Source organism: Callithrix jacchus, chromosome X, assembly GCF_049354715.1.
Source record: "Callithrix jacchus isolate 240 chromosome X, calJac240_pri, whole genome shotgun sequence".
In the NCBI taxonomy this organism is placed as follows: Eukaryota; Metazoa; Chordata; class Mammalia; order Primates; family Cebidae; genus Callithrix; species Callithrix jacchus.
In genome coordinates, this window is record NC_133524.1 from 34,029,177 (window position 1) to 34,041,179 (window position 12,003).

Consider the following 12,003-nt stretch of genomic DNA (forward strand, 5'->3'; position numbering starts at 1 on the left):
ACTTATAATCCTTTGGGTATGGCTGGCCGTGGTGGCTCATGCCTATAATCCCAGCACTTTGGGAGGCAAGGCTGGTGGAACACGAGGTCAAGAGATCAAGACCATCCTGATCAACCAGGTGAAACCCTGTCGCTACTAAAAATACAAAAATTAGCTGGGCATGGTGGTGCGTGCCTGTAGTCCCAGCTACTCGGGAGGCTGAGGCAGGAGAATTGCTTGAACCCAGAAGGTGGAGGTTGTGGTGAGCCAAGATCATGCCATTGCACTCCAGTCTGGGTAACAACAGCGAAACTCGGTCTCAAAAAAATAAAAAACAAAAAAATCCTTTGGGTATATACCCAGTAATGGCATTGCTGGGTTAAATGGTATTTCTATTTCTAGATCCTTGAGGAATCACCACACTGTCACATGCACACATATGTTCATTGCAGCACTGTTTACAATAGCAAAGATGTGGAACCAAAGCAAATGCCCATCAACCATAGACTGGATAAAGAAAATCTGGCACATATACACCATGGAATATTACGCAGCCATAAAAAATGAGTTCATGTCCTTTGCAAGGACATTAATGAATCTGAAAATCATCATTCTCAGCAAACTGACACAAGAACAGAAAACTAAACACCGCATGTTCTCACTGATAAGTAACTGTTGAACAATGAGAACACATGGACACAAGGAGGGGAACATCACATGCTGGGGTCTGTTGAGGGGTGGGGGGCTAGGGGAGGGATAGCAGGGGGTGGGGAGCTTGGGGAGTGATAACATTAGGAGAAATACCTAATGTAGGTGATGGGGGATGGAGGCAGCAAACCACCAAGGCATGTGTATACCTATGTAACAATCCTGCAAGACCTAAACATGTACCTCAGAGCTTAAAGTAAATTTTTTTTAAAAAAGAATACTAAAAAACAAACAAACAAAAAAGGCTTTATTTTCATAAATAAAACCATAAATTAAAGGCATAAATATTATCTATGTTAATAATGATCAGTGGCTTTAATCATGAAAGCAAAAGTGAAAAATAAACTGATAAGTGAGCCAGGCTAAAATAATTCAGTATAATATTTTAAGATTAGAAATATGGTGCAGTTATTTTCTAAGAATTACCTCATCTTATCAAATTAAAATAGTAACTGAACTAAAATAACATGACATTGTCATCAATGCTCTGATTATTTCTGAAGCATGTAATAGCTAAGATTGGACAACACCAAAAATGGGTGAAGGATACGAACAGACACTTTTCAAAAGAAGACATACATGAGGGCAACAAACATGAAAAAATGCTCATCATCACTGATTATTAGAGAAATGCCAATCAAAACCACATTGAGATACCACCTCATGTCAGTTAGAATGTCAATCATTAAAAAAATCTGTAGACAACAGATGTTGAAGAGGACGTGGAGAAATATGAACACTTTCACACCGTTGGTGGGAGTGTAAACTAGTTCAACCATTGTGGAAGACAGTGTGGCAATTCCTCAAGGACCTAGAAATAGAAATTCCATTTGACCCATTTATAATCCAAAGGATTATAAATCATTCTGTTATAAAAACACATGTACACATATGTTCATAGTGGCAGTGTTTAAAATAGCAAAGATCTGGAACCAACCCAAATGCCCATCGATGATAGACTGGACAAGGAAAATGTGGCACATATATACTATGGAATACTATGCAGCCATAAAAAATGATGAGTTCGTGTCCTTTGTAGGGACATGGATGAATCTGGAAACCATCATTCTCAGCAAACTGACACAAGAACTGAAAATCAAACACCACATGTTCTCACTCATAGGTGGATGTTGAACAATGAGAACACAAGGACACAGGGAGAGGAGCATATCACACTTGGGTCTGTTGTGGGGGCCAAGGAAGGGACAGCAGAGGGGTGGGGAGGTCGGGGAGGGATAACATGGGGAGAAACGCCAGATGTAGGTGACAGGGGGATGGAGGCAGCAAACCACATTGCCATCTGTGTACCTATGCAACAATCCTGCATGATCTTCACATGTACCCCAGAAACTAAAGTATCATTTAAAAAAAAAGAAAAAAAAAGACTGGACAAAAATGAATGCCCATTATTAAAGTGAAATAAATAATAATATATATCTTCTTGATATGTTTAATCAAAAACATTGAGAAAGTAATTGTAATAAAAATGTCTCCATCCTTAAAGGCATGCTCAACCCTAACTCTCAGGTATGAACATCAAGAATAAATTACATTAAAAGTCAACTGTCCATATTAAACATTAAAAATGTTGTGCCCCATTAGGATATATAAAAAGCTTAAATTTTAGTAAAAGAAAGGGACCATAATGAATGAGCATATATAATTTTTGAATGTTTGACTTTAATTGTTAACATTTTTAAAGACATGTTATAATTTTTTACTAAGCATTATAGTTAAGCAAAATATCCAGTGTTTCCATCGTTTGTTTTTAAACTGTGGCTTTGGCAAGGTAAGTTGGAAAACATCTTAATTTTAATGACCCAAAAGGAGAGATTTGGATGTATGGTATAGATTCAAGTGCTTATCACATGGATCATGGTTTCGTTTTATTAAAAATATCATAGACTAAAACTTTACATAGGGTGAAATCGCAGAGAATAAGAATCAAAGGAGTAACTACAAATTGAGGTTTTTGGGAGGGTGAGGCAGGAGAATTGCTTGAACCTGGGAGGTGGGGGTTGCAGTGACCCGAGATTGTGCCATTGCACTCCAGCCTGGGTGACAGAGTGAGACTCTGTCTCAAAAAAAAAAAAAAAATTGAGGTTTTACATATTTGAGACCTAACGAACAACTGTGTACTTTTGTCAACAGTAAGTATTTTAAGTAATTTTACTACTAGTTTCAGTAGGAATACAATTTCCTAATATAGGTATTTAATATTTTATTCAATATTTTAATATATTAATCTTTAGTAGAATATATGCTTCAATTTTGTGAGGATATGTGGTTATTTCCTTGTACAGTGGTAAACTAAACAATGTGTAAAGAGACCACAGGTCACTAGATTAGAAACAATTGTTTTCTGCTCTTAGTATTAAGATCACTTATTTTCTATTCTTTGTTATTTAGCAGCATCTACTAAAAAATCTGTTTTAAATCCCTAGTTTCCAGTGGAATCGCTTGAACCCAGGAGGCAGAGGTTGCAGTGAGCCGAGATCGTGCCACTGCACTCCAGCCTGGCAACAGAGCAAGACTCGCTCTCAAAACAAAACAAAACAAAACACAAAAAAGCCAAGTTTCAGGCCCCACTTCAGAGGCACTGAATCAGAAACTCCGGGGGTGGCATCCAGCAAGCTGTGGTTTAACCAGCCCTCCAGGTGAATCAGATGCCCACTCAAGAAAGGGTGAGAACCACTGTTCTAGTCTGACGTCTTCCAAGAGTGTGTGGGAAGATCAAAGAAAAATCAGGTCACAGGGCTTTGTGGAGAACAAACAAATACATAAATCAAGGACTCTATAAGCATAATTTAATAAATAGACTGACGAGTGTTTTTAACTTATTTTTCTATTTCCTCCTTACTTTGTACATGCATTTTGAGATAATTTCAGCAATGTCAGCAAGCTTGGTGGCATAGTTCAAGCTGTGAAGGTTCAATAAATAGGTCGGTAAACATTGCAAATCAACACAGCTTTTGATGAAATGTCAAGCAAGACGGAGCTTAGCTATATTCGGCTCAGCTTGAACTCATAAACCATTAACTGGCCTCTGTACTTCCAGGACAATCTGATGAATAAATACAGGCATAAATTTTTTTAAATATATTTATAAAGAGATTAGTAAAAAGCAATCTATAAGTGAGAAATGACAACCACTTAGTTCAGACAAAATGAGAGAGAAGACTTGCAAAAAGGTAACTTTTCTTACAAATCAAGTTATGGGAAAATTTGAGATCCAAATAGACTTTTAACTTTGGATTGAGTTTATTCTCAATACACGTTTTTAATTTAAAGAGGTACAGTTTATCCTAACTCTTTTAGCTCACCCCCTAAAAAAAAACTAGCTGTCTTCCTAATGATAGAAAAAACTTGTCCAAGTCAGAAGCTCTTTGGAATTTTAATAAAGGTTACATAACTTAGAAATTAATATACTTTGAATATAACCATTGTATATATTGGCACAAGGATACATGCTAATTTAGAATTTTAGTATATTCTATAATTTTAAAGAATAACCTGATAAATCACTACACCTCTTCACTTTATTTAGAAGCTAGCATTTAGTAATAAATGTTTAACCTCTAAAATTATTCTGAGATATTTCAGATAATTTGGCAGTCTGGAATTACTGTTTACGATTGGCCCTGTTTGCTTTCTCATAAGTTGTGCTTGTCTGAACATGTCTAAATTACTATTCACAAGGATCCTTATTTCCCTTTTCTTTGATTAAAATCTTCTTAAAAATGTATATGGGTATCTATGTATATATATACACATATACATATTTATATGTACATATATGTATAAATATCCCATATATATATAAAACACAGGTTTTTCTATTGTTAATATAAAAATCCCTCTCATTCATTTTCTCCTGAGTTTATGAATGTAGTCTACAATGTTAGAAATTTAATTTGAGGTAGAAATATTATCTGTTTATGGATTAAGATCTGCATGTTTTCTTTTCTTCATACTAGAAATAATTTTAGATACCTGAAGACAAAGTTCATTAAAGCCACAGCCCAAAAAGTAGAAGATGGGTTCCTTCTCATTTTAGTGATTTGCATTATCCTATAGTTTATTGATATCAAACCCCCTTTTTCCCTTCCTCACAACAAAAGCCCCAATTTAACTTTTATAGAAAGGCATATGGAATAGGAGTAATCCAAATATATCCCAGGGGTTGCAAACTGACCAGAAGAGTCACCTTTAGGGAAGCCTCCTTCTGAATGCTTGTGGAATTTATCATTCTTCTGAATGGCTGTGGAATTTATCTGCAGCTTTTACTCACCAGATGAGACCTCAGACATTTCAAATTCTGCGGAGGCTGGCTACACCTTCATAGGAAAGCTTTTGCTGATTTCCCTGTTGGTACTTTTCTCTTACACATTCTATGAGGTATGATAAACCTGGAGGTAGAGTCATAGCCAAGCACAGATAAAGCAGGCACATAATCTCTGACCAGCCCCACAAAAGCAGACAAACACACAATCTTTTTGCACCTGTTTCTTCCACTCCGGTTGCCGTGAATAGTGAGGTGTTCTTCACAGATTCAGCTTCACAGACAGCATTTTGCAAACACTCCCCTCTTACAGCAATGGTTTCTTCCCTCACAGGCTCAATCTACCTGATTACGTTCCCTTCTAATCAGTAACCTCAGTTCCTCTAGAAATAACTGTGTCGTCTGCTTTATATAGGATTTATCTGAGTCTGAAGCATAAACTGGAAAGTAGAATTAGAGGAACTGATTATTATGAAGACACCTGTATTTTTGTCTAGTATTCACGAGAACTCGACAGGGCACTCATTTATGCGAACTGGTGTTAGTGAAAAAAAAGAAGAAGCAGAGAAGGAAGCATAAAGAAGAGACTGGACTTAGAAAGTTGTGCACCTGTGTGATGCTAGGAGCAGAAAATAACTCTAAAAACGCCCAGTGCTGCTCAAAACACATTTGAACTTCCTAGGAAAACCAAAAGTGCTTGACATACAAATATCTTCCTCCAGATACATTTTTAAAAATATATTTTAAAATCTGAAACCATCTTAACCTCCGTGTAAGCCACAATGCAGAAGTTAATTCTTAAAGCAAATGAAGATTAAAAATGAAACTTCATCCATTTAAACCCTGATTTTTGTTTTATAAAAGAGAAATAAAAGGAATAATCTGTATAACTTACTTAAAACTGTATTTGAAGTTAAACCTTGAATCCTGCTTCTTGAAAAAACAGAATTGTGTCAGGCTTGACTAATGACTGTTTACTCAGAGCATAAGATTGAAGTGGATTTTCAGATTAAAAATAAAACTCTTAAGTATGTCAATCCTCATCTGATCAAAGCACATAAACTAATTTTTTTCAAGGGCTTCATTAACAATGTACCCAAGTAGAGCTGAAGTTCTTGGTTTTCTCTAGAGTAAATTGTTAAAATGATTGAGGTTCATGTAAAAGAAACCCAGAGTTATAGTTAGGGTTTGCTTTTTTTTTTAATTTAGTAGATCCAGTACCGGGCAAACAGTACGTGATCAATACATGTTTGTTTAATGCAACCAAAAGCATACAATATGAAGTGTCATTATCATTGCTACTGATATTTTTAAAAAGCCAAGTTCTATACTTATTTCGTTTTTACATAAGTCACAATTTTACAAGGCTCCAAACAACAACACACACACAAAAAAAACTAGTCTTGTTTTCTTTAATATAAAATATTTGGCAATTATAAACATGTACTGTGCTGGCAGTAAGTTAAAATGTGACTGATTTTTTTTTCTCCATTCTCTACTCTCAATTTTCAGATGCAGAAATTTCATTTGGAGAGAACAGGAGGTGTTGGTGGGAAAAATCTCATTAATCGTACCGTATTCCCTTGTCTACAAAAAGTACTGCATCCAAATTACAGAAGAACTAAAAAAAAACCCTGGTAGCATGAGTATATAATTAGCAGTGTTGCTAAGTGAATGGAAATGGAGGTTGCCTAACTTAATTAACTGTAATCATTACTCATTGTCATACTGCTTAGAAAGATTAGCTGAGGGTATTTCTCCTGTGGTAGTACTTTAGGCATTTCTTAAATGTGTAAACAATGATACTATAAAGAAAGAATTGTCATGCCCTTTCAGTAAGATAGAAACATTTCTGAACAAGTAAGTTCCGTGTCTTAGCTCAAGGGGGTCAAAACAGGAACAATGAGAAAATATTTCTTTGGGCCAAAGTTAGAGAAATTTTAAAAAGTAATTAATTACACAAGTTTCTGGCTTGAGGAGGAAAAAAGGAACACCATATATGACTTTTTGTAAAGAAATTAGCTCTTGGCCAGGGAGGAAATAAATAACAAAGTAAGATCTAAAGGGAAAAATTAAGGATAACACAGTATGAGTATATAGTACTGTCTGATGAGGAGTTGGCAACAGTGCAAGATTCCACAATGCACCTTCAAGGATACTGTAGCTAAGGTTGCTTTCTGATGATTTATCTTTTTAGTAGAAGACACTTGCATCTGGGAACATTTGTTCTTTTGAATTAATAAACATCACCTCATACCTAAAAGGAACTTTTATAAATATCAGAAAAACAGGAATGCCTGTGATGACGATCATTGGTGGGGCTTGGCCTCATTAGCTCTGGGGTCACAGGTACAAAAAAGTTTCACTGGGACTGTCTTCTAATAGAGACTTCATATTTAATGAAGATTTTCACTGTTCTGGGAATTAAACAAAGAGTTTCAGGAATTGCATTCAAGAATCTTCTCAGCAAAACTGTAATATTGGTAATGTTATCTCTCAAACTCATTTTACAGGTGGGGAGACTGGAGCTCAGAGAGGTTTTTCTGAGTCATCCAACTAACTAGAAATGCTTAAGAATACAGCTCTACCTGACTCCCTAAACAAGTGTGTCTCAAGAGTTAATGGACATATACGTCACCTGGGTAGCTTGGTAAAATACGGGTTCTGATTCAGTAATTTTAGGTGGGACCTGAGATTCTGCATTTCTAATAAGCTCCCTGGTGCTGCTGTGGCTGCTGCTGTTGGTGGCCTTTGGACAATACATCGGGTAGCGAGGCCCCTAGAGCAGTGGTTCTCAAACTTTGCTGATATTAGAATCCCCTGAAGAACTTATTTAAGAATAAAACCAATGCCCAAACTGTGCTTCCTATTAATGAAATCAGAGTCTCTAGATAAGAGACTCAAGCAATTCTAATGTACAGCCAAGTGAAGAGCTCATTATAAACACAGAGACCTATGCTCATTAAAGCAGCCATAGGATTTAGGCCTTTGCATGTTTAGGTAGACCCCCAGGTGATTCTGTTATCCAACAGTTTGAGAACCAATTTCTAGACCATGCTCTTTCAAATCAATCAGACCAAGCCCTAAAGACAACCTTACCATTCAGGCAACAAAGCTGTGAGTAGGAGATTGTTTTCATGCATGTCCTCAGGGTTCTTTGGTTTGATAAGATATCCTCCAAGCTAAAAATTCATGAGGGTCTCAAACCACCGCATCCCCAATTACAGACTTTTTAAAAAATCTCTTTTGTTAGTATCAGTGTACTCATTTTATACTTAAACTGTGTGTGGGTTTTTATTCCTCTTGTTAGTTGCACATTTAATCTATTATATCGTCAGTATTTCAGTGGAAAGTATATCCATGCTGTAAGACATTTGATATTTGCCCAGGGTAGCTGCATAATGAAAAGGAATTGATTTTGAAAAAGAACCTAATGGTAATCTGAAATGAATAGACAAAATCATCCCTAAGCTCAGTAACAACTGCAGCACAATATATCACCCTATAGTTAAAACCTAGTTCATAAATAATCCTCAACTCTTCTTAAAGGGCTTGTGAAGATGAGGGTGGTTTTGAGAAGTGACACATTTTGGCTTCAGGGGAGTTTTAGCCTAACTGCTGCCAGATTATATCTTCTTAAACATGTTTGTTGGCAGTGAAGGAAAGATGTTTGATCATGTTAGAAATGTAATTAATGGGGTCAAAATTTTACTTCCTTACAGCTCCTAAGAGCACATACTTCCAGAAAGCTCTTGGATATCTCCCTTAATGTTATCTAGGATTGCCCAGCTATTCCTTTAAATGAGCACGACTGGGGTCACTCACTCCTTATGGCTCTGAGCATTGCACCTTGCACAAAGGTGCTGGAGTATCATACCCACATTCCCCTCAGCCATCCATGTGATCCCAGAATAAAGCAGTGTCAGACTGAAAAAAAAAAAGTGTGCTATCTTTCAAAATTGGCTATTCTGTGGGTTTGGGAAGGGAGGAGGATCCCTCTTTGTTTAATTTTCAAAGAGTACCACATAAGCTAGGAGCAGTCCTGAAGACAACAAAGAATAATAAAAAATGTTTGGCATTTCAGTTGGAAGGCATTAAGAGCGAATTTTGTGACGTAGGGCAATTTTTTTAAACTTTTAGCATCACCAGGCCTTCCATCTATAAAATAGCATGGCAACATACCATAGAGAGTTAACACTCAGGCTTGACGTCAAAGCAGTTTAACTAGGGCTTGAATTCCAGGTCTCCTATGTACTGGCTGTGTAATCTTGGCATGTTATGTTACTTATATCACATATTATCTGTAAAATGGGGATAACATGAATTCCAGCCTCCTGAGGCTATCGTTAGGTTCCACTACGATAGGGTGTTTCACACAATTCCAGATACAGAGTTAGTGCTAAATAAGTAGTAGCTACTATTTATCAATAACAATAACAAGGTGATAATCACTCATATTTCCCATGGTTTGGGAGGAAATTTAATCAAATGATGCATACAGAATAAGCCTTTGAAGTTAAAAACACCATAATGGTGTTGAAGATGGGTTTTCTTCCTTTTAATAATATGTTTGCCATATCTTTGATCTTAAAGAAATAGGGATGGTAAAAAAAAAAAAAAAAAAAAAAAAGAAAAAAGAAAAAAAAGTAGTAGGGCCATCAAAGATCTGGTTACAATAATTGTTCTGAGAGTCTAGGCTCCTGTTCAGAGTTGGAACCAAACCTAGTACCTAGATATGGTAGTACAAACCTAAATACACAATGCATCAGGGACCAATGTAGGCTTCAAATACACAGATTTAGAACTAGAACTTCAATAACCTGGTGATGTGCTGAATAAATTGGAAGTCATTCCATTAAATCTTATCTCTAGACATCTTATTCCCGAAAATCACAGTTTTTAAAAATGACCATCTTGAAAATCGCGTTTCCTGGACTTGTCTCTAAGTAGCAGTAAGCTACCCATCTCCTATTACAAAAAGAAAACTGAGACCAGCTTGTAAACACATTATCCAATACAGTGCCTTAAAGCGCAAGCAGGGAGGGATTATTTCTCAATGGAAGTCAATTTAAAATAAGAAGTTACAGAGCTTTCTCAATAAAGAGTAAAGGATCCTAGCCATAATTGTTCTGCAGTAACTTTGGAAAGGTATACTTTTATTCAAACTGTGCTGATTTTGGCTTCTCTCCTAGGGAGGAACTTTGTTTCAGTAACTAACTTCATGAAAAGCTAAATTCTTTGCAGCTCTTCAGCCAGCAGCATTTTTCCAGTTTCTACAATCGCATCACTGTGGTGAGTGTGTGTCTCTTTACTTATGATTTTAAGCACAATTCTTCATGGTCCATTTATTTTTGAATAGTGTTCTTTTATTTTGATTGCAGGTCTTTCCCATAGGGTTACAGCAAGTTTGCAGAAAAATCAGACAATAAAACACGCACTCAATATCGTAAGAGTATTTGCTTTCAAAGTCAGACAGAATGAAAATCTGTCTGGTTGGTTGTTGTAGATGATTAGTGTTAATTTTTGTACCTGATGACCAAAAATCATTTTAGAATTCAATATAAGGAAATTCTGCACAGAAATCTTACAACAAGGAATATCTCTAAATGTTAAGTTTTTATATAAACGTGAACATCTAGAAGAACTTCAGCCAACTTGGGAGCTATTATTTTACACAGCCTCCTTCATCAAACGGAGCTCAGAACTCCCCTCTGTTAGCTTTAAGCTTTTCTCAATGAACTGAGTAATGGAATCTTGAGGGACACCTTTAAATCCAGCAGTAGAAGCAAAAACCTTCCCCACTGATAAGCAAAAGAATATTTCTGGCAACAAACCCCATCAACTATAGGAGGTATATCTCTAACTCAGTCAGTCTTCAATTAAATCCAAGTCAGTAAACCCTGAAGGCAACAACAAGGGCTTTGAGTAAAATAATCTGATCTACTTAACACTTGGCCCTGAGATTATTTGAAAATTTCCTAGAACATTCAAAATCTCACAGTGACCACAGTTAAAAATGATGTATTATAGATTTCAAAATTGCTAAAAGAATAGATTTTTAATGTTCTCACTACAAAAAAATGATAAGCTAGTGAGGTGACAGAGATGTTAATCAGCTCGACTGACTCTTTCTACAATGTATACATAGATCAAAAACATCACGTTGTATCTGGTAAATATTTCCAACTATTATTTGTCAATTAAGAATAAATAAATCGATTTTTTAAAACACTTCAATACTTTCAAAACCTGGAAACAACTATTTGGCAAGCCCATTAATTTATAACTGGGACTGTAAACCAACAGAACTAATTGTTCCACTTAAAATCAGCATTTGCTTAATGGCACACCCATGTATTACATCTCCTATACAAGAATGACATATAATATATGGTATTTAGTATCAAAAAATTTCTAGAAATGATAAAATAAGTCGAATTCGGTAGGTATAGTCATGTTCCAAATCCCCATATATCTATAATGCTGCCACCACATATATCTTCTTAAAACTCTAGTTTCTTCATATCACCTACCCTCATTCTTACAACCTAAACTCTTGATAAGACAGTTTTATCCATTGTACAAACTTCATCATCTGGCTTTCATTTCTCAACATACTAAACTGGCTCCTACTGAAATTCACTATTCAACAGGGTTCTGTCTCTATTATATCATAAGATATTTAAAAATAGAAAGATTGGCTTTTTTTAAAATAGCTTTCTAGTCCCTTGTGCTTCCTAGCACTGTTCCTGGAATATAGTTACCACAAAGCAAACATCTACTTCATGCTTCACATTGATATATACCCCACTAATACCTAACACATGTTATTGAAACAAATGCTAGTCTCTAAATAATGGTACATCTGCTCAAAGATTTTATAAAATATGCTAGATCATTTCTATTGTGAAAAATTAGAAGCCAACTAAATATTCATGAAATAGAAATGAAAACAATCTGGTACATCCTATTAATATATTTATAGGCAGACAATAGAAAGTCATATTCTTATGGAATATTTAGCTAGGTTGGAA

At 35.7% G+C, this 12,003-nt stretch overlaps 1 protein-coding gene across 8 annotated transcripts in view; it reads right to left on the reverse strand.

Annotated features, from left to right (window-relative positions):
• Window positions 1-12,003, reverse strand: part of DMD (dystrophin) — a 2,312,475-nt gene that overhangs the window by 2,071,961 nt on the left and 228,511 nt on the right. Inside the window, exon 1 of one of the 8 annotated variants that reach the window (XM_035288512.3) lies at window positions 5,190-5,354. The exons of 6 other annotated variants lie outside the window; for them this stretch is intronic. Coding sequence is in view for 1 of the 2 variants with exons in the window: in XM_035288502.3 (XP_035144393.3) it covers window positions 4,979-4,997 (19 nt within the window). In the remaining variant the exon portion in view is untranslated. Of the gene's footprint in view, window positions 1-4,978; window positions 5,055-5,189; window positions 5,355-12,003 lie in introns of those variants that run through there. One more of the 8 variants, XM_035288502.3, reaches the window with a different exon arrangement.